At 35.9% G+C, this 24,415-nt stretch overlaps 1 protein-coding gene across 2 annotated transcripts; it reads left to right on the top strand.

The window, feature by feature from the left end:
• Positions 1-558: 558 nt before the first annotated feature.
• LOC145045193 (uncharacterized) lies at positions 559-24,009 on the top strand. Of its 2 annotated transcripts, none has more exons than XM_078993542.1 (6): positions 559-688; positions 768-931; positions 5,089-5,586; positions 5,920-6,063; positions 21,326-21,807; positions 23,302-24,009. In XM_078993542.1, the coding sequence occupies exons 2-6, from the start codon at positions 799-801 to the stop codon at positions 23,917-23,919; spliced, it is 1,875 nt and encodes a 624-aa protein (XP_078849668.1). In that variant the 5' UTR covers positions 559-688; positions 768-798; the 3' UTR covers positions 23,920-24,009. The 2 variants fall into 2 exon arrangements, with proteins under 2 accessions (XP_078849668.1, XP_078849673.1); XM_078993547.1 differs by having other exon boundaries at positions 576-688; positions 761-931.
• Positions 24,010-24,415: the final 406 nt, after the last annotated feature.

Here is a 24,415-nt window from a genome sequence, read left to right as displayed (position 1 = left end):
GCTACAAGACCATTAACCTTCAAATTAACACATTTAACAAAAACACTTAAATGTTAGGCATTACCACACCTAAAATCATTATAGAAACACAACCATCATATTTTGACAAACTTTAGAACTTTGACGATAACAACTATAGCATAAATGAAATATATAACTACATCGGTTGTTCTAAATATCAAACGAATAAAATTGATTAATATGATTGTAAAAACATAAAACAATAAATACATTACATGATTGTTACAAATTTAGTACTTGATATTAAAGTTAAAAGAAATCAATTAATTAGTTAAAATTACAAAATATAAAAATAAAATGTAGAGTAAATATAATTTAATAAAAAATAAACACCAATTCAAAACAACGTTAATGAGTGATAAAATTTTTTATCAAATAAATACAGTATATTATTAATCATTCGAAACAAAAAAAAAAAAAAGACCTACGAAAGTAATAATAAAAGACTTTACACCGTCCCAGAGATTATATAGGACTTGTTTATTCCCCTTTAATAACGTGCATATAACGCATTTTCCTCAACTTAATTATCCTCGACTTTTATGTACGTTGACTTCCCAAGAGGACTCCGCATATAAATTCTTGTCTAACTCTTCGTTCAAAAATCCATTCACAGTGACTAAAAAAAGTTCTGTTGGTACGACTTCAATCAGTTGGATAAATTGAGGTATTTTCAATAAATCGTCTACTAAGTTCATTCTTTTATGATTGTATCTCCGTTACTCATGCTTACTATCAGTACACAGGGAAGTAAGCACTAAGCAGCCCGAGAGATATATGCAGAGGTCACTCCCACCGCTATCAGTAAACATCTCAGACCAGATGCAGCAGCAGCATAACCAAATCGCGATTCCAATTGGTCCGCCACCACCACTGCCACTAAATCTACCATGTGGACAGCTAATTGAAGGTACTTTCTAAACTACATGGAATTTTAATAACCTAATGGTATCATGTGTATGAAAAGATGTCTCTCCCCCAGTTGGTGAATGTTTAGCTTCAAATTTAAAGCAGTTAAAAAATAAAAAGAAAAAAACTACGGAATTCTACCAGCAAATATCAAATTTAATGCAAGTTAAATTCAATATCGGAATAAGAGAAATTTGATCAGTTATCTCAAACAGTTCCTCACGCGAAAAATAGTTGGCAGCAGCACTATGAACACAAGGGTTTGTTTCAATATGGCAAATGGTAACAAACTAATTGTTTTTTACAAAATATTATTGTGTTAAAGAAAAAGATAATGGTAACTAAATTTCTGTATATATTTAGTTATTGAGCTTATTTTTGTGTTTTAGATTGTTCAAAAAGTACATGACAGACCATTAATATATATTTTTATATATACATTGAGCCACAAACTTTTTTTTTTTATTTTTTTTATTTATTTATTTATTTATTTATTTTACATATTTAGACACTAATTTCTTTTTTCTCTACAAATTTAGTCACTAATCTTTTTTTTTCTACACATTTTACAATTATCGTACATAATTTTTTTAAATAAAACTGTTAGTAATCCTATTTACATGAGGTTTAACCTCATTGCTTACAATGAAACAATCTATTATCTTATATGGTATTAGAGCTCTAAGTTAAACCGTTACTTCTGACCACAACCAGTAGCCGCCGCCCTCCACCTCTGACGACCTTCTCTAATAGTCGTCGGAGGTGCCATCATTATGTTTCTTATTTTTCCGTTTCTTCTTTTCTCCGCCTAAATAATAAAACAGCCGAATGACACCAAACCAGAGACCTTTTATCGGCTTGTACTTCTGCCTCTTCACCTTCCGCCTCCTCCTCGGCTGGCTACTTCTTTAGATCTCTTTTCCGATTCAGCCTCTTCGGATGTTGCAGCTGCCTCTCTCCAATGGCACATTCTTTGTGGGGCAACCTCTGATATGTAGTCGTTGTTTCTCTATCACTATTGTAGTCGCTGATCTCATCGAAATTGGTTCCGTCCGCCGCAACTCAAGCACTCTTTCTTTCTCGCTGCCTTTCTTTGAACCCCTCTACCACCGGTTGCATGATCGTTATCGTCGCCGCCGCTCCTCTCTTATTATACATAAGAGTCGCTGCTGGTCGTCGCTTGTTCTCTCTCCTTCTCCAACAAGCAGTTGTTAGTCGTCATCGTTAGAGCTCTGCCACCACCATTGCCGCTGTCTTCATTTATGTTATGTTTTATGTTTTGTTTTTCTAGTTTAATCATCCCCTCCTGATCAAACTACAGGGATGTTAGTGATTAGGGTTTTGGTCCAGCCCTTTAGGGTTTAAATTAAGTCTCTTATGTAACTCTATTTATATGATGTTTAACCTCACTATTTATCAATGAAACAATCTATTATCTTACAAAATCTCATTTCAAAAAATACATATATTTAAATATAAATAAACTATTTTACAAATAAGTATGCCATTTTGCATATAAATTCATATATTTTAATTTTAATGTATACTATGTAATTTTACATTTAAAACTCATAACTTTTTATATATATATATATATATATATATATATATATATATATATATATATATATATATATATATATATATATATAGGTTCCATCGAGTTTCAAAAGAAAATAGAGATCTCGAGATTCAATCTCAGCAATATAATTCACATCTATCGTTTTAACCCTCTTGCGTACCGGTGTTGCATGTTAGTTATAATCATAAATGATTATGTAGCGTCGTCGGTTCCTTTACCTCTGCCACCTTCCCACCACCACAACTGTCACCACCACCACGACTACGAGCACCACTGTCACCAGCCAACCACACCACTACCACACCCGTCACTTATACCACCGTCACCTCTTCCACCACTATCTCTTTTGCCACCAACAGTTATAATCATATATTATTAAGCATATATGTATAAACATTTATAATCATATATAATTAAATCTCTTTGTCATATAATCATTTATGATTAGACATATCTAGCTGTTGCATGTACGTTGAAGCATTAGAACGACAAATATGAAATATGTGGTTGAGGTTGAATCTCAAGATCTCTATTTTTTAATCTCAAATGAACTGTCTCTTATGTGTGTTGGTGTGTGTGTGTGTGTATATATATATATATATATATATATATATATATATATATATATATATATATATATATATATATATATATATATATAGGTCTAGGTTATTCTATTCAAAGTAATTATTGTGTTATTGTATGCATAAATATGGGCCAATCAAGTTTACTTATTTTAAGAAAGTGATTAATATATATTATTGAATTAAGTATAATTGAAAATATCATCTTAATCAATTACAAGGGTACTTTATTCAATTAATATAGATTTAACAAAGGAAAATTACATTTTTTAAGGGATCATAAATTCTATTAATTTTAAAAATCTGATTTTACGTATTATAATTTTTCTAATTCGGACATTCTGACATAATATTTTTATGAGTATATTCAAAAATAAAAATATTCTTGAACCATAAATAATAAAAATATTCTTGAACCTATTTCTTGATCATGAATTTAAAAACTTCTAGTAGAATAACAAATCCTTGAATAATCAATTGACGAATAAAAACAAAAAATACATTATTTCTTATAGAATACGGGTAACAATTGTTGAAAATTACATTTACTGTTAAGGAATAAAACTAAAAAACAATTAAAACGGGAGAGAAAACATCAAAATCTAACGACGAATACATTCTACAAGAGTAATGTGGTCTGTTTCAATTTTGTGGTATGTTCTTCAAGCATCAACATCTGTGATTCCAACAAAATTGGAATTCGTCTTTCCATTCCAATAGAATTGGAATTCGTGATTCCATTCCAATAGAATTGGAATCTCACCAATATCATCCATTGAATCATCTACATAAACACTCTTCCATTCTTTATTCTTTTCTACATCGATTCACAATCAATATTTAATACAAAAGAAAAATACCCCTGCAATCCTTCTCTTCTTCGTTTTCAGTCCAGAACACACCACTTAAGTGTATGTTTTCTAGTGCAAACCTGAATGAAGAGTTTCTTGAAAAGAGTCTCAAGAAAAGCAGTGATGTTGGCAGTGACAACATTGAGCTTCAAAGATTCAAAAACCTCACAAATCTTGACCATCGTGTCTCTTCTTTTCCTGCATTTCAAACTCACCAATGCTATATTCTCTCCCACGTATGACACTTTTAACTATTAATTAACAATGTAACACAATCATCAATTTGAGATAAAATCATGAGAGTACATAAAAACAGTTCAAGACTTTGACTTACTTCAATAATTTCAATCGGAAAGGTCCTTGAATCACTTGTATCTGGAGATTGTTAAATCCTTTTCTTCTTTGATTTTTCTGTTGACTTGAGCACTGTGTCCTGATCAAAATTATAAACCCTAGATTCTGATTTTTGAGACTCTAGTTTCATTATCTCCTCTTGAATAATCCTCCCTTGGAGGCCGCCGCCGACTGAGTTGCGTCCGACGAACTTGAATCACAGTAGCCGGAAAATAATCCTCCCTTGGAGGCCCCAATTGTATTTCAGAAATTGCAGAAGAAAACAATGGATTCAAGTTTAAACAACAAAGAGAAAAGGAGAAGATCATATGATTAATTAATTAGTATGATTACCTATCGAATTCTTCGGTTTGGAGAAACATATTGGTCTCCTAATAGTTTTTATACTCACCTGCACCGCTGCTTCGCTGCTCCTTGTCGAGAGCTCCGTTTCTAGGGTTTGTAATTCGAGAGCAGCTTGAGCTTCGTCATCCGACTCCGATCCGGAATCGGAACTTGATGCAGACTGGAATAAAGGGGAAATGACGGCTGGAGGGACAAGGGTGGGGTGTCGATTTGTTCAATTTAGGGTTTTCAGAAATCGGTTTTTAGATAAAGAGGGGAAGGAGATTTAAACTGGAGAAATACCATGATTATAGGGATTATTTTCGGAAGTTATTAAACAAATGACTAATTTACCCTTATTTATTTATTTAATTATTTAATTTTTTATTTAATTTTGATTGACCCACATTTACGCATACGATAACACAATACTTAGTTTGATTTTGAAATTACTTATGTGAAGGTACTAGAGAAGACTACATCAAGTTTTGTGTTCCACTTTTTGAAGCATTAATGAAAGGGGATTGGATAGCTGCTAAAGCCATCTTTGATATAAAACCTGGGCTAGTAAGGTTTGCTGTCACAAAAAATTTTGATACACCACTTCACATTGCAGCAGCTGCAGAAAGCACCAGATCTTCGAAAGAATTTGTTGAAAATTTAGTGAAATTGATGGAAAAGAAGGATATGGAATTACAAAATAAAAGTTATAACACTGCCTTCAGTTTAGCAGCTATGGTAGGAAATGTCGAAACAACAAAAATAATTTTAGAAAAGAACAAAGCAGTGCTAGAAATCCCTGGTAGTCAAGGGATGATGCCACTTTATGTGGCTGCCGTAAGTGGAAATTACGATATGGTGACGTGTCTCTATGATATCTCCAAAAAAATGTCTGGCGATTTTTGGACGAATGAGATGCGGGGCTGGGTTCTCAAAAAATGTGTCGAAGGTGATCTCTATGGTAAGTAGTTGTTACAAACTCTTAATATTTATAATGGTTTCTCATAAAATTGGGCACTTATTAACTTGGGTTAGTTCTTGAGCACATCTTCCATAAAAACAACTTTATCATCTTATTAGATTCAAGTCATTCAACCATTAATCCAATTCAACCTTTTTTCTATAACTAATTTTACTAAAATCTTACCAATTTGATCCATTAAAATTATATTATACAAAGAGTGACCCATTTCCATACATATTTTCTGTTCAAAAAATCATGCTTTAACTCTATAACCGTGTGGATGATCTTTGCATGAATCATAACATTTTCGCATACCTAACCTTTTTGTAGAAGTTGCTGGAAAAATAGTGAATGATTGCACCCAACTCACCTCCAATAAGAAATTACTCAGTGATGTCCTCTTAGTTTTGGCTCAGAAGACTGATGCATTTAGAGAGAAAGAACCAAATCATATCTTGAGAATTATCGAGTCAAGTAAGTAATTTCCCCTTAACTAGTCTATTATCTGTTTTTCATTCCTCTTTGGATGTGCAATAACTTTTAAGCTGTTTTTTTTTTTTTTTTGAATTAGTTGTAAGAAGTTTTTTAATATTCTCTAGATTTTACCGTTTCCAACACCTATCGAGTCAAGTAAGTAATTTGGAGATCTGAGATTGATTTTTGTAGAGCCATGATCTACTAATGCTTGTGATTAGTTATATTATACATTCGTTCTTCATGCCAATTTTTAGGAGTTGGCCATGGCTTGAAGAATTAATAGATATTAAAGTTTGAGGCCATATGCAACGCTATATTGTTAACGAGTTGGAGAAGATTAATCATTCCAAAATTTTTTAGGTCATAGATGAACTATAGTTACAATCACGTACTGCAACAATTTTCTGTTAAATATATAATAGAAGTAAAGATGATTATGTTGATTCTAAGAATTATTACTTGTGGCACGTAGTTTACATTTATAAGAGAACTTTGGAGAAGTTTGTATGTAGATCTTGTTGGAATGAAGCGTAGATTAACACAAAAATATAAGAAAGATAAGAGAAAAGGAATCAACAAGAGGATGTGCTCAGGCCCGTTTAAGTTATACAAGGCTCGAGCTCCAGCTCGGCTCGATTCGAGCTTTCTTTTATTGAGCTCGGCTCGGGCTCGTAAAGAATTATACAAGTTCGGCTCGGGTTCGGACTCGGCTCGTTTGTCGTTTAATGTGCCTAAATAAGCTTAAGCTCGACTCAAGCTCGTTAAGAAGCTCGTTTACTAATACCCGAAATCTATAATTTCGCAAATATGTTTTTATTTTAATATATGAAAATAATAATAAATTATATTATATAAAACCTCGTTTAGGCTCGCGAGCCTAATTGAGCTTAGTGAAATAGGCTCGAGCTCAATCTCTTTTAATAAACGAGCTTAATATTAAGCTCGTTTCGAGTCGAACTTTTAACGAGTCGATCCCGAGTAGCTTGCGAGTAGCTTGACTTGTTTGCACCCCTAGATGTGTCCTATACATAAACAAAGACTTTTATTGGACAGGTACAAAGTCTCCTAAGTCCTAACCAACAAAAGGGTTCAAACTATATCCATTCAAACCAACACAATTAATGGTTCACTCGAAGTGTTTAAACAAGAAACATAATACTTATTAAATGCTAGTAATTAATAGAGTTTAGCTTAACTTTAACACTTCCCCTTAAGGGTAAGCTTGATCCATTCCACCCATTTCATTAAAAGATTAAAGACACTAACTATTAGGGGTTTCCACTTCAACTTCTTCAATTCTCCTTCCTCAAACCATTACTTCAACACCAATTTTGAACATTAAAGTAGCTATGGAGAGCATCATCTATACAAGCAACCATATTTATATCAGACATCAAACAAACAAACATAATTCACACCAAGATCTTTTCACTTGGCCTTATGCACCATAAATTGAAACCTTTTTACAACCCTTCTTTTTGTCCATATCCATTGTAGCCCATAGATTTTGTTAGAAATAAGGGATGAACAGTTTGCTTGGATTCTCTGAAAGTCGTGATTCACTATCAAATTGAAGTATTCAGTGTAACATCCCAAAAATCAAGGGCAAAAATTTCATTTTATTATCATCAAAACACCATTGTAACTTTATCCAAACATTTAAAAGCATTTCAAAATAAAAAAATTATCAGAGTTCATTCCTAAAGATCACACATTGTAGAAAACACGGGTGTATGCACTGCGATCAAGCCGAGCCCTTTCCTTTCGAGCTGGAAGTACCAGAAACCATAAACCACAAACTGTAAGGACAAAATTTAGTGAGTTCCCCAAATATCACATACCACACATACCAAACAAGCCATAAACAATATACATATCATTGAGCCATACTTATTATACATATACCACAATCAATAAAGGTGCTATGTGTCATTCATAGTCTTGCCATTATGTCACGAGCTGCCGCGTGGTCTTCCTTGCTAGGCGGGGCCAAAACCATGGGTCTTACAGACATGTGTCAGGAGCCACCTCCAGGTCTTCCATGCAAGTATCACAAAGACAACTAGCATACAATCTATACTACTTAACTAAGTAACTGCTAGAGTTCAAACTTTGGTCTTGCATACAGTTTGCTAGGTTACCCCGAGGTCTTCCTATAATATATAAACCAAATGGACTAAAATTGGTGCCTTCGACCCACAGAACAGTGAGGAGACTCACCTCGAATACTGAAGCTGCAAGAATCCCTAGTTGCTGCCTTGATGACACCTCCGATCTATCAGATCAAAATAACACCTAATTAGCAATTGGGTTCCCTTCTAAGGCCCACCATCCAAACTTGGGGTAAAATGACCATTTTACCCTTGGCCAACCATGAACAAAAACTGAGGCCTAAATCCATTAACCAAAAGGTCCAAAACCAAAAGATCCACAAAAGCCCACTAATGGCCTAATTTTCCAAATTGGGCACAACCTCATATGAGTCTTAACCTAAGCCCATAATTTTGTTTATTATAATTAAGGTTATCTCAATTACTCGCTTAGGACAACTTGGTCGAAGATAAAAGTCAAAAAGTCAAGGTCAACGGCCCGATTTGACCTAACTCACTGAGTTATTCCTTCAACTCGCCATGTTTTTCCATTTAACTGAAAAGTCTGGAAAAACTGAACCAACTCGCCGAGTTTATCAATAAAATCGCAAAGTTCACCCAAACCCTAACAACTTAACACAATAAGCACTCAATCCATAAGGACATGACCCCAAAACCTAGATCTGATTTCCTTGAGTTGGAAAACCACGTAAAGTTGCCAACTTTACATTCATGCATATCTAAATGAATCTCTGAAGCTTAAAATGGACTTAATAATTGGCTTAATTAATGCATGACACCGAAATCCTCATAAAGCTTGCAACTTTAAGCCAAATGAGGCCACAAAATGGCCAGATCTAAAATGACAACCCATGAAACACTCAAATCCTTGGAAAATCCATCAAAGAGTCCACTAATCAAAATAAAACCCCAAAAGAAGAGATTTAATCAATGAAGAAGCAAGATACAAGATTTATACCTCAAAGAGACTGCAATGAGTGGGGAAGTTCTGGATCTAAAGCCTTTCCACCAAGCTAGACACCTTCACTTTAAGGCTCCTTCAAACGAGTATCAAAAATCAACACTCCAAGCTCTCCACAAGATCACACACTCAACTATGGAAGATGACTCAAATTTAGGATTTCTGGACAGAAGAGGCTGGTAAGGTGGCCATCCAAGGGACTTAAGTCCTTTAAATACGGTGCAAATCCCTAAAAATCAGGGCTTCCTTCCCAGTTGCCAACTCGCTGAGTTGAGGCTCCTCAACTCATCGTGTTGGTTCATTAAACTTGCGGCTAAAAAGCACCTCGACTACCCGAGTTAAGGCACCCCAACTCGCTGAGTACCAAATAGAAATTACACACTTGGCAAACACCTCAGATCGGAAATTGAGTGTTACATTTCGATGGTATAGATCGAACACTCAACCGGATGAAATTCAAAGATTACGAAATCAGAGAATGTAAGTGATTTTGTTCTTGAAGAAGTATACTAGAAAATGATAAAGAAAATGGCTATATGATTCCTGAAAACTATCACAAGATGGTTAGAAACTGTCATAACACTGCTCAAACCTGTGATAAAAACAGATCTTAGGGAAAAGGGTCAAAATGAGTCCATTTTCTAAAAATCAGATTTTTGATGCATTTTTTTAATATAACAACATAACCCAAAAATCTGGCTATATGATTCCTGTTAACCCCAGCCAGGGGCTCTGCCCCCTTGGACTCCACTCCAAGGGGTGCGCCCCGGACCACCGTTCATTTAGGGGTTTCGCCCCTAAATAACAATGTACTTTGAATTTTGAAAACTTAAACAAGTGTGTACTCTTCCACCATCCTAACTTGTTCCATATTTAACTAGATCATTTTTGGTCAACAAATTTAATCCTATTATACTTAAATTATATTGATGATATTAAATCACCAACAAATTTCAGAATGTTCTCATTCTTACTCGTTATAATATTTGTATGTGTGTATTAGGGGGGGGGGGGGTCAATAAAGTTTTTTACACCCACTCCCATGTGACATCTATTGGGAAGCTCCACCATAAAGGCCAAAATACCTCATAAAGCAAATGATACCCTTATTTGTCTTGTTATCACTCTTCCTCACCCCTGCGTTTTATGCTTGATCTGTATATCTAGAATAATGCTCTCATACCACTATATTAGAATGAAGCATTAGATGAACACAAAAGTACCAAAAAGATAATGGAAAAGGAGTCAATTAGACGATGGGTCCTATACACAAACAAATACTTTTATTGATATAACCCCAAAAGAAAATATTACGTTAGACTTACATACATATAACTACTCTTATCGTGTAATAGTTAAATTTACAAAGTCAAATTTACATACAAATAACTACTCTTATCGTGTAACAGTCAAATTTACAAAGTCTCCTAACCAATGCTATGGTTCAAACTATACTGACTCAAACCAACACAATTAATGGTTCACATAGTAACCGTTTTAACCAGAAACATAATACTTATTAATTGCTAGTAATTAAGAGAGTTTAGCTTAACTTTAACAAATCTGAAACCAAATTTGATATTTGTTGATTACAATATACCCTACCACTAACCCCCTATGCCAAATAGGCCATAGTATTGCAATTTACAGGTTGGGTGTTTCCATAGAATTACATGGGCATAGCCTCATGTCAGCAAATGGTTTATGGTTTTTTTTTGATGAGAAATCATGTTTTGAGGTCCTGAATAGAGGGTCAACTATTCAAGCATGAACTTCAGACCGAGTCCTACGTGAATCCATTTGCATCAATAATTTGTTATGATGTCCAATGTAAACAAGCAAATTAAAGGCAACTAAGGAATACCATAAATCAATTAGTCATAAAAACATGATATATAAAGACATGAAAAGAGAACAATGATAATATGGGGACCTTAACTAATAGTTTTTGATATGGATGAAGCTCCATGTATAATGACGAATCTACATGGGTGATAAGGTTGTCAATGGACACTGTAACATCCTAAAATACGAGCCAAATTATATTTTAATAGTAATAAAAATCATATATACTGATCGTCATATCATAAAAACCATACGTCAAATATCTCAACTCATAATAAAATGTCGTGAAACAATTGTATCAAATCAAACTATGAATCAAAACAAACTCCCAGGATAAAGACTGAAGCTGTGGTGTGTGCGATGCCATCATCCCGAGCTCTTCCCCTTACTTGCGGAAGTACCTGAAACCAAAACTGAAACTGTAAGCACGAAGCTTAGTGAGCTTCCCCAAACTACCACATACCATACAATAACATATAAGAACGTACTGGGCCTTGCCCACTGCATCGGACCGAAGCCCGGAAACTGCATCGGACCGTAGTCCGGAACTGTCTGGGACCTTGTCCCCTGCATCGGACTGATGTCTGGAACTGTGACAACCGTCAAATTTCGGTCAAGTCAAAGTCAACTAAAGTCAGCAAGTCAAACCATTTGACTCAATTTGCCCATGAGTACTAAGATTCACACTAAGAAACTTCTACATAACTTCTATTCTAGTGAGAAATCATAAAACAAAAAGTGCGAACATCTAGATCTCCTTAACCTAAAACTGTAGTACGTGGCGAGCCAAACCGATAAAGCAATGATGCATACTCATCGGGAGTGTGTAAGATCCTTAAACAAGGCTTAACAGGGTTTACAAACCATGCATTGCGATGCCAGACACTCACAATTGTCACACATGGATCCTCTCTCAATCGTTTTCACTCTATCTCTCTCTATGTCAAATCTCTCCAAGAATGTCGAATCCCTCCTAAATCCCTCTAAGTATGTGAAATCTCTCTCAAATATCTCTCTGTATTAGAAATCTCTCCAAGAATGTCAAATCTCTCCCAAATCCCTCTAAGTATGTGAAATCTCTCTCAAATATCTCTCTGTATGAGAAATCTCTCCAAGAATGTTAAATCTCTCCCCAATCTCTCCAAGTATGTGAAATCTCTCTCAAATATCTTTCTGTATGAGAAATCTCTCCAAGAATGTCAAATCTCTCCCAAATCTCTCCAAGTATGTGAAAACTCTCGCAAATATCTCTGTGTATGAGAAATCTTTCCAAGAATGTCAAATCTCTCCCAAATCTCTCCAAGTGTGAGAAATCTCTCCCAAATCTCTCTCAAAAGTTTCCCGTAACTTGTTGGAATCATTCGGGTCATTCCGACCCTTAACCGGGTCAAAAACGGCTTAAAACGGGGTAAAAACGAGAAAAATGGACATTAGGAACCGAAACCTCTCGAGAAGAGAGAAGCCTCTTAGGACCCGAAGGTCCTCTTAGGGACCAAGAGCAAGGAGGAGCCGAACCCTCCTGAGCCGAAGGTCCTCTCAGGGCCGAACCTCGCCCAGGAGGAACCGAACCCGAGAGCAAGGAACCGAAACCGAACCGAAGGTACTGTTCACTAACCGAACCGAAGGTACTGTTCACTAACCGAACCGAAGGTACTGTTCACTACAGTCCGTTCGGTTCTGACTTCTCGCCTTTCATCACCGGACCGAACCCTCGCCTTCGCCTCTCACTTCCGGTTTGCGCCTTCTCGTTTCTCACCTCCTCGCCCCTTCGTTTCCCTCTGTTCGTTTCCGGCTACAAACCTCAGCATGGACCGAGTCTCGGCCTAGGGACTGAACCTCGGCCTAGGACCGAGAGGTCTCGCTGGGAACTCATTTTCTCCCGGTTTTCGCGTAGTTTTGCGTTTAAGGCCCGTTTTTAATTATTTTAACGCGGGATTTTCACCCAAAATCATATTTTAACATAATAAACCCTAAATATTCACAATTTAATCATATTTTCATAAAAATCATTATTTAAATAATGAAAGCAAGTGGGTAAAGTACAAAGAGGTGGAGTGTTGACTCTTTCCCACGTTTTTGAGAGCTGAATATTCATCCTCTCTCCTCACTTCTCTCATTTGCTCTCATTTCACAAGAAGATCAAACTCTTTCCTCTCTCACTTTCTCTCTCTAGAAATTCGAGATTCAAGGGCTGATCTTGAGTTTTTCCTCCACATTTGGTAAGCATAATCCATTCTCTTTATGATTATCTCACTTATTTCCACTCAAATCATGAATATCTTACACAAACTCCATTATATTTATGTTAGAGCTTCGAATCTTCATGTGATTCTTCAAGTGTTCTTGGGTTGAACACTTCTCTTCTTCAACACTTATCTACTGAAATCACTCAAGGTGAGTTCATACCCCTACATTTTCATGTTTTCTCAAGTTTTCGGGGGGGGGGGGGGGGGGGGGGGGGGAATACAAGTTAAAACACTAAGAACATAACTAAAATTTTCTAACAGCCTTCATCAGAAAAGTTCAACTCCATTCATGGACTGTTTTGGGCATCTTAAACATTTTTTTTTAAAACTGTACAAGGTGCAAATAGTTCAAGTTTTTAGCTTTAAAATGGCTACTTGCACATCTCCATACGATTTTTCTACAATTTATGGTGATTTTTACAAAACTGTCGTGGCAGGTTCACATAGTCATAGTATGATTATAGCGACTCACATAGGGATATAACAATCCATAAGTTTACGGGATTTTATTTTTAAAACCTAAACGAGTTTTATGTCGATTTAAAATCACCTTTTTATCTCTATGAGTACAGATATTACTGTAAACTTTTGGTTTTGGTAGTTACGACTACACATCATTTGAAATCACATTTACACTTTTAAGTATGGTCAATACTTGTTATTTCTCGGTCCTCTAATTTAGGACTACATATATATAAAGTATTAACGAACATGAGAACATACAGAAATTTCATTTAATTCAAACGCGTCCATGTCCATTTAAGTGCATAATATTTTCTATTAATAAGAAAGGTTACTTATACATTTTGGTCTTCAGTCACAAGACTACATTACGCAGATTTTAAAGAAAATATCGGATTTTCTGGATACATATTCTAACGCTTTTACAAGGAAAACGATTTACTTTTCCAACGAAATCTCTTATGAACTCACCAACCTTTGTGTTGACACTTTTCAAAACTACTTGTATTCTCAGGAATTCAGTGAAAACAGGAAATCAACAACGTTTTGAGGATGGGACGATAAATCGTCAAACAGTTCATTTTGTATTATAATGTAATTGATGTGAATCATGTAAACATGTGCTTTGATGTAACGTTTTCAATTATATTTGTGTCGGTTGTATTTACTTTGAGCACTATTATACTCATTGTTGTGATACTCTACATGAAGTCCTCCACCGGACGTTTCCGCCATCCTTGGTTTGGGGGTGTGACAGATTGGTATCAGAGCATTGTTTATAGTGAACTCAGTATATCAAACCACATAAGATATACAAACTATAAATACATTGGGACTAAGTCTCTGATTTAAAGTTTCAAAACAACTATACTTTTAGAAATAAATAGTTTCTTATTAAAGGTATACATGCATACATACATATTAAGGTCAGCACCACTCTAGAACAAAACAAAAGTAATGATTGTTGAATATCACAGGTAAGCTCGGGGATGCATGGTCAGTCCTGGGAGTGGCATAGCCTGATCAACTATGCTGGTCCGAGGAGTGATTAGTACATGCCCAAGGATAGTTGTGATATGGCAACAAGTCTAAAACTTACCAACACTACCACAATGAGAACAATAGAATAGAACATGAGTTTAAAATACTATAGGAGTATTTTGTAATATCATAACTTATATGAAAACTAAATAGATCCTTAATAATAGGTCTATAGTCCCTAAGTGGATACTTAAGGTTACATATAACTTAGAAATTATAGACTTAGAATTTGTGGTCATTACTTTACATCCTTTTCCTTGTTTGGATGTGGATCTAGAGTGGGATCACTTATTCAAAGGTCTATCGTATCTTGTTATATGTAATTAGTGTGCACTATGTCATTATAGAAGTAACTAATAAGGATTACCCCCTATAAGTAATTGATAATAGAGTTAGACGCATAGTACTTATCTCCTCCCCTTCTATTCTCGCAAATACAGCATAGCAAAATCCTACTTAGCGGACGACCCTTACTTTCATAATCCGAACTCGAGGAATGGTGAATGATTATGAGAAGAATCATAAGCGGGACTGGAGGTAATCAATCCTCCATGCATAGCAAGGGTTCCGTGAACCGTTTCGACTATAACGAACCCGTGAACCGTTGGGCAATCGTGATCGAGGGTTGAATGTCGACAACAATGAAAACAACCACCATGTGGAGACCAACGAGGGTGCTATGACCTCAACCACGGGGGACCGACGGACAGAGCCCTCCCAGCAAAGACCCGGCGGATCGCGATCATCGGGGATTAAAACAAGAAGATTACAATCTGAGTTCAGAAAACTGCGCACTACTATAGACCCCACCATCTCATGTACCGGTGACTCAGAATTGTACTACTATTCCCGAGACCAACTCTCTTTTTAAGACCTTATCGCCACTCATGAAGAGGAAAGAGAGTAACAGGGTAGGACACACATCATTCAAGGAAAGGATGATTGTAGCCAAGCGTTGATTGGCAAAGCTACAAAAATTGCATCGACCTTGCCTCAGGCATCATAAGGGATGGATCATCGTAAGTAGAGTTCATGCCGCTCACCAGACCTAGTAAATTAGCTCCATAAGTATGCGTTGGTGCTACTCTATTGTAAGTAAAATCACGACACTACAAATTAAGTGATCATATAAATCAAGAAATCTATCTACTATCAAAACCGCCCATGCACAAATGTGATGTAGACCTGCATTGAGGTCAAAATTTTCACTGAAACCATGAGTCATATTAACAGGATGGGTTTAGGATGTACCTAACAGACTCGAAGGACTATCTAGCCTTAATTATATAACTAAGCATACATCAATAGGTCGTGATAAGGACCTAGCTTGGGTCAAGTATAAGGTTTCACTTGGAAACAGAACTACTAAAATACATGAGTTTATTATACAAAGAATCTCGTTATAAATTGTTTTCAGAACACCCTAAACAACTGAACATTGATACAAATCGATATGAGATAAACTTAGTTAGAAAACTCGCGACATATAGCCATCCTAGAAACTCATTATCGTCTCACCTTTAAGCATTTGTTGAGAAGTTTCTTCTTCATAGACCTATGGGTGCGATCATACCAGCACTAATGCACCGGACCCCCTCAAAAATTCCTCAGCCAAGTGTGTTCGGACAAACATGATTCTAAGAGGAGTAAAGCTTAACGTCCGTATGAAACCTACTCCTACCTACTGCCATAACTCTATCTCGGGAGCGTTAGCAGAGACACTAAGGATAGTACAGTAATGTGCAAAAATTTATATGCGTAAATATAAATTGTAAGGATGCACTTAAGACAATCATTTCCACTAACGAAGTCGTTTTTCGTCATGAAACAAAGCTATGTCTTCACCAAGAGGCAACAAACCAACTAGCAAGACGCCAACACTTCAGATAGACGCTGCTACATTTCAAGCTGCAGTCACGGCAGCCGTGGCAGCCATCATGGTGCATTTCAATACTAACAACATCAACAAGGGTGGAAGCGATACTTACAATACAAATTGTGGTAACAATCAGGGACACCAATGGGTACCTACCAGCAAAAATTCATCAGGCCACGAACCTTCGAACAAGAAGAGAAAGTTTTGGGACATGAAAAAGCGCCACCAATCAAAGGGATACACTAAAAGACAACAGCCTAAGGCCGCCTCTACCATTACAACAACAGTCATGACAAATGCCTCGACACTAGCCTCGGGGTCTGCCACCCAAATGCCTGCCAGACCATATAAGGGATCACTCCCAAAGTGCAACAAATGTGGCTTTCACCACCATGGGGCTTGCCGGGAGATGCACTGTAAAAACTGCAACAGGAAAGGGCATACCGTTCGTTTCTGTAGGGCCTCAGCCCATCACCTCCCTTCAATCAACTGCACCAAGGTAGGCCCAGTATGCTACCTATGCGGTGAAACGGGACACTTCAAGAGAGAATGTCCAACTGAGAAGAACGACGAAGGAACAGTAGGAATGTGATGAACACACCAACAGGAGCAGCAAGGGAACCATGTTAGGACTTTTGTAATGTTCCCAACAACAATACGTTTAAGTACTATATGTTTGTAATAAATTTGGTACGCTTACTAAAGTAACCTTCCTTCTAAAAAGTAGCTAAAATATTTTCTCTCTCATACAAATCAAACCAAAGACATTCATATGTGACCTTAGGAGCATTACTTGTAAGTTGTAATGACCTTGTCCATACATCGGGGTTAAATTAAAATCAAAATACTTAAGTCTTGAAATAGATAATTCCATCCTAACTCCGATTCCATGTCTAGTATTAGGGGTTGAGTGGGGTCACCCACTCGACAAATTTCACGATGTCAATTTACATACGACAATCATATACCGCTCGATCGTAAGGAGACCTGTCAGGAATCATGATATCAAGTATCATTACTGGCTATCGAAAACACACCCACTACCAGTGCTAGACACTGTGGTATGAATCATCTATGATAATCATAACATCAAACAAAACGGAACACACAAAAAAAAAAGAAATACAGGACACTCTATCACTCTAGTGATCTCTTCCTTTGAAGACAACTATCTCATGTTATCTAAAAAAAGATAGTGTTGTCGTATTCCAATTTTGATTGATATTGCCCTTGTCTTCCTGATTAAACGACTACAAAAGGGCCTTTCGCCTAACCCCTGAATATCGAAACTATCGTCTCTCATAAACATCCAGTACGGACCTTTGGGTCATCTCTCGCTGTGGAACTCTAAAACATGAACCAGAGGAGTGTCATACTTCCCGAAGCCTTATCACATGTATTTACAGGAGACCTTCGGGAATGTCACACATGTATCAGACAAGATTCAAGCATAGATGCTTGGGACAGATATGGTACGAGTCCTGCCATGAGCTTCGGACTAAGGTTGCCCAGAAGGACGAGTAAATGTCCTGCCATTGAAAAAGTCATAGTCGAGTGAACCAAACCCACATACTTCCTACCGAGCTACAAGAGCTGTCAGGTCAAACCTGTCGAACTACTCAACAATGAAATTGAAGAACCAAGTTTCTCACCCTGAAAAGCTCTCGTCTTATTCTTCAAATTAGAAAGACAAATTGCTCACAATTCCATTGATTTCAGAGGCCCCGACAACATCTCTAATAGAAACCTTTACTATCTGCCTCGCATTGACGAATAGGCCGACCAACCTCAAGAAACGAGGTACCCTTCAGGAATTGGACCTAAGATCTGAATATCACCAGTCACGAGTATTGAAGAAGGATATCCGAGAACAATCCTCCAATTTCGATGCAGACGCTGAAAGTTCGTAGTGATAACCCTCGGATAGGACCAAACCACTCGTTGGAGTCATGAACGTAATAAATAGGATATACCCTTCTTGCTAGGATCAGTTCATCATCGTCATTACAAATGACTTACTTATCTACCCTCGTAGTAAGAAGGAAACCAAGGAGAACAGTTAAAACAAACCACGAAAGCATTACGATCAGAGAAGTATTACCCGAAGTTCTCTAGATACGAGTTTTGGAATTGAGGAGTTCAATTCGCAAGACACATCGTTACCAAGGTGGAAATTCATGAGGACCCTTTCAATTGATCAAAACCGTTGAGAAACAATCAGCATCGAAGGCGTTAGCAGAAATACGCCAAAAAAAAAAAAAATTCTGGGTCTTGCTGACCTACCGTCTTAATTCCTTCGGAACTTCTCGAAAAATACGAACCCCCTCCCAACTTTGACCCTAAAGGGAGCAACCCTTGACAGGAAGAGAAACAAGAAGAAGAAACCTTTAGAACACCGGTATAACCGACGAAATTCCTCTAGAGACACTCACTCTGGGAAGGCTTAGTACGCTTCGGAAAGCATGGAAAGCCAATACCCCAAATAATTGTGTCTTTCGAGATTCTTGTCAGAATCAGCCCTGTAACTCGCTACTTCAATCTACTCCCGCGAGCTTAGTAAAGTACACCCTACCCAACACGTCCCAAATTTACAAGAAGAATCTATCCGATGAGACTCTTGCAATTCTCCTCGACGAGATCAAGTTCCACATGTGCTTTGATGTAACGTTTTCAATTATATTTGTGTCGGTTGTATTTACTTTGAGCACTATTATACTCATTGTTGTGATACTCTACATGAAGTCCTCCACCCCCGGACGTTTCCGCCATCCTTGGTTTGGGGGTGTGACAGGAACTAGTTGCATCGGACCGAAGTCCAGAACTGACTGCATAGGACCGAAGTCCGGAACTAACTGATCATAGCATAATATAAAACCATATCAACTAGCATAACACACATCATCATCAACTCATATACTGCATACTAAGTCAGGCAGTAGCCTAGAACACATAATACATAAATCCGGTCTGAGCCACGAAGGCATCAAACAAACTAAAAACTGCATCAGACCGAAGTCTAGAAACTACTACTAACTAAACGGGCCGACATTGTGGCCTTAGACCCGTTTTACTGGAAGGAAACTCACCTCATAGCCTAGCTGCTGAAAGGACTACTCCAGAATCTGTCTGCTGCGGCTCCGGTTTCACCCCGGATACAATATCCATGAGCACCATCAATCAAATACTGATAATAATACTGAGGGTGTAATGACTCTCCTACCCTTGGTCCAAGTCAACCTAACTGTCAAAGTCAACATTCAGTTGACCTGACTTGTCGAGTTGGGTCGCCAACTCGTCGAGTCCTTACTCTTACTTTTTTGATTCCACTCACTACTACTCGTCGAGTTTTGGCGCAAACACTATATACTCGATTATGCTTGAAACCAGTCAATACCATTAATAGATCTGGGTTCCTGGGACTTGATTAACACGTAAGGTTTCTAACTTTACGTGTAAATAACATCAAATGAAGGTTTTAAGGTTCAAAGCACACTATAATAGTAGATCTAGAGCTTCCATCCAAAATGGATCCATAAAGGTGCTAGATCTAAGCTTCTGGAATTCAAACCTAGCTAGATCCGAAGGCTAATCAACTCCATGAGTCCTCTATGCTACTACTAAGCCAAGAAATGGTTCAAGAATAGCTTTAATGGCTTCAAAAAGGGGATTTAAGCATAGAAACAGAAAAAGGCCAAGATATACCTTACTATCTTCTGAAATTCCTCAAGGATCTAGGATCTCCTTCTTTTCCTCTTGATCCACCTTCCTTTATCTCTCAAGATCTTCAAAGAACACACCAAAATCACACAAAATGCAAAGAGGGTTCTAGGGTTTCGAGAATAATGCTCTGAGGGGTGATGGGGGCTGACTAGTGGCCTCAAAAGTTGTTTAAATAGGGTGCAAACCCTTGAAATTAGGGTTTCATCCAGACTGGCGGACTCGCCGAGTCGCCAACTTAAACGTGCTCGAAATCCTGACTCTTCTCGACGAGTCCAGCTACCGACTCGTCGAGTTCCCCTTAAAAACTTGAAGAAAAATAATAATAAATAAAAATATAAATATCATATCAGAATTGGGGTGTTACAGACACCCTTCGTTTTCAGAATAAAAGGCTAATATACTGCCAATCTGTCACTTTAGTAACATGAAATTTTCTTCACTTTCCTTTTCCCTTACCTAAAACCCAAGGAATGGGTGGGGGAAACTCCACTCACTATTTTTTTATTTTTTAGAAAAAATATATTTCATACATATATTATTCTTATTTTGTAGGGAATTAAAATCCATGAATTTTGATATATTTTTTTAATAAGTATATAATTTTATAAATATAAAAAAAGATTAAAAAAAAAAACTACCCAATAGCATAAAGAGAGAGAGTGTAGCACCCCTCCCCCCACCTCTTTCCCGCTCGTTGCTTCCCTCACCCGAGGGATGGTGTTCCAGTGTGAGGGAAGCTTCCCTCTCCCTTTTTCCGCTAAGATACCATCCTGCCTAAGAATAAATTGATTGGACACCCAACAACTCCACTCACCAATTATTTTTGAATAAATTGTGTCATCTTTGCCGGCCGCTAGCTATTATTTATGACTAAAGTTTGCCTTTCTGTTAATCAATATATGATTGTAGGTAGTGATCAACCACGTAATAGATTATGGACTTTCTATCACAATATTTATGGTTTGATGACTTACTTCGTAGTTTTTTGTGTTTGTAGTATACGAAGTGAAGTTAGAGCATACTAGAAGGGAAAGTGACGCCTTGAATTTTTTAAAATTAATTTGGAATAAGATTTCCATATTTCCTAATGATGAGATTGAACAGATACTCCAAGGACCACCTTTGGAAATTGAAAAGGAGAAACATAAAAGAATAATCTATCCTTCCCGGGTACTTTTTGCTGCTGCAAAAGTGGGTAATGTGAGATTCATTATCGTGATTCTTCAGTCATATCCAGATCTAATATGGACGGTAGATGACAAAGGGCTGACTATATTTCACATTGCTGTTAAACATCGACAAGTAAATGTCTATAATTTGTTATATGAGATTGGCCCAATCAAAGAGCAAATAACAACCATTGAAGACGAAAATGGGAACAATATGTTGCACTTACTTTCGGAGACTATTGGGCCAAAACAATTTCAGAAGCTACCGGGAGTCGCTCTACAAATGCAACAGGAGTTAATATGGTTCGAGGTACACCTTTTCCTAAAAATGAATATTATTTATTTCTTCATGTCATAATTTTAATTCCTTTTAATAGTAGATTACGTGCAATTATAAGTATTCTTTTCAATTGTTGAATGAATACCATATATATATATATATATATATATATATATATATATATATATATATATATATATATATATATATATATATATATATATATATATATATATATATATATATATATATATATGGGAAAAGTGAATATACCCTAAGGATATATAAGCTTAGGTACCCAAACACACCATAATATATCGTTTCGTATCATATATATATATATATATATATATATATATATATATATATATATATATATATATATATGGAAAAGTGAATATACCCTTAAGGGTATATAAGCTTAGGTACCCAAAAACACCATAATACATCATTTTCTTTTATATATTTATTATAATTTTCTTAAACTTCAACTTTAACTTGATTTACTTTCAAGATATTCGAAATTTCACTATTAACTTTCTCTTAAATCACATCTTTTTGCCGAACATCTACTAGGCTATATATATTGTAGTTGAAAATGAAAATTATGTAAGAGTAAGATAAATATGTAATTTACAAAAATCTTGGAAATACATCAAGTTAGAAGTTAAATTATAAGAACATTGGACAATTAGAATGTTTTATATGATGCAAAACAACTTAGTATGGTGATTTTGGGTATCTAAGCTTATATACCCTTAAGTGTATATTCACTTTTCCCATATATATATATATATATATATATATATATATATATATATATATATATATATATATATATATATATATATATATATATATATATATATATATATATATATATATATATATATATATATATATATATATATATATCATCAATGAACAGTTATTTATGTAATAAAAAAAAAGTGGACTTAGTAGTAGTGATGTTGATTTCTTTGAGGCAAATAAGTTGTACTGATTTCCAAACCAACGGATTCTACGAAGTTTGTAAGTACTAACTTTTGGTTGTACTTATAACAAAGACCCCACACACATTTATGAATTATATCCCCGTTATATATCTTCATACAATGTGCAAACACTACAATATGTTTGTTAGAACGATATAGATGGCAGCATGTTATTGTTAGATTACTTAGGTTGGAACCTGCTTCAATTACAATCAAAGAGAAACAGGTATGCAGCAGGTGGAAGGAAAAACGTAACAGCGGAAGAATTGAAACAAAAAAACAATTACTTGGTGCACAAGAATAAACTAATGAAAGGTTATGAATGCATAAAAATACCCCACGGTTGGGTCTTATTTATACTAGACAAATTTGAATCCTAGTCTAATACTAAAATGCCATGAAAAACAAAGGCTTAAATTAAAATAATTTTGCACCTAGACTTAAAATCTGATTAACCCAACAGTTATTAATATATCTGAGATTCAAGTTTATAAACTACAAATGACTAAATAATATGCATGTATTGCAGGAAGTAAAGCAGATGATACCTCTTGCTTATAGACAAAGGAAGAACAAACAAGGTGAAACACCACATGAAATATTCACAAAGTGCCATGAAAAACTAGTTGTCGATGGTGAGAAGTGGATGAAGGAAACAGCACCGCAGTGTATGGTGGTTGCCGCTCTAGTAGCAACCGTAGTATTTGCAGCTGCGTTTACACTTCCGGGTGGCTATGATCAAGACTCTGGTCTTCCTATGTTTATCCAAAAATTGGCCCTCACGGTTTTTGTGATAGCAGATGCCATTTCATTAATATCATCTTGTACCTCGATTCTCTTCATGCTATCTTTGTTCATAAGTCGTTATTCAGAACAAGATTTCTTGGAAACGTTGCCCAAAAAGCTGTTTGCCGGTCTTGGAGCACTCTTTCTCTCTGTTGCGGCCATGATGATTGCATATTGTGCAAGCTTCTTCCTACTTTATAATAAAAATTTTAAATGGGTACCAATCCTGATCACATCATTTTCATTCCTCGTAGTCGAAGTTGTTGCCTTTATGCAAATGCAACTTCAACTTGATGTATTTCTGCTGACATATAGCTCAAGATACCTCTTTAAGCCCACGAAACGTAAGCTATACTTTTGAAATCACTGTAATATCTTCTTCAATGATGTGCAATTTACGACTATCATTGAAATATATTTGTTTGTGAAACTATGTATTTTGAAAACATCATTCCCGACCTTTTTATACATTTTAAATTTTTATAGCTAAAAAAAATCATCAAGAAGATAACTATAATCAGTAACAAAAGGGAATTTCACAAATCTTGACCACTTATCTTGAATAATAAAAATGTTGGAATTTAATCAAATTAAATGTAGTGTTCCAAAAGTAAGACCAAAAATTTTATTTTTCAATTAATAAAACAATATCCCAAAACATCATCATAAATCCCAAGTGGAAAAAATGTACCAAAACATCATAAAATATTAGAGTTATCATGAAATGTGGAACAATATTGTGTGTGGACTGCAATCATCTCCCGTTCTTCCCTTTTGCACCATATATATATGCATCATAAACTGAAAACCATAAGAATGAAGCTTAGTGAGTTTCCTTTAAAATACCACATACCACA

The sequence above is a fragment of the Lactuca saligna genome, chromosome 1 (genome assembly GCF_052625555.1).
Source record: "Lactuca saligna cultivar CGN05327 chromosome 1, ASM5262555v1, whole genome shotgun sequence".
In the NCBI taxonomy this organism is placed as follows: Eukaryota; Viridiplantae; Streptophyta; class Magnoliopsida; order Asterales; family Asteraceae; genus Lactuca; species Lactuca saligna.
The sequence above is the reverse complement of the archived record's forward strand: the minus strand, read 5'-3'. Positions and strand labels throughout refer to the sequence as shown.

Coding starts and splice junctions, on each gene's coding strand:
- LOC145045193 (XM_078993542.1), top strand. CDS start 799: ATGCAGAGGTCACTCCCACCGCTATCAGTAAACATCTCAGACCAGATG. Junction 932..5,088: donor ATGTGGACAGCTAATTGAAG/GTACTTTCTAAA, acceptor ACTTATGTGAAG/GTACTAGAGAAGACTACATC. Junction 6,064..21,325: donor CTTGAGAATTATCGAGTCAA/GTAAGTAATTTC, acceptor TTGTGTTTGTAG/TATACGAAGTGAAGTTAGAG.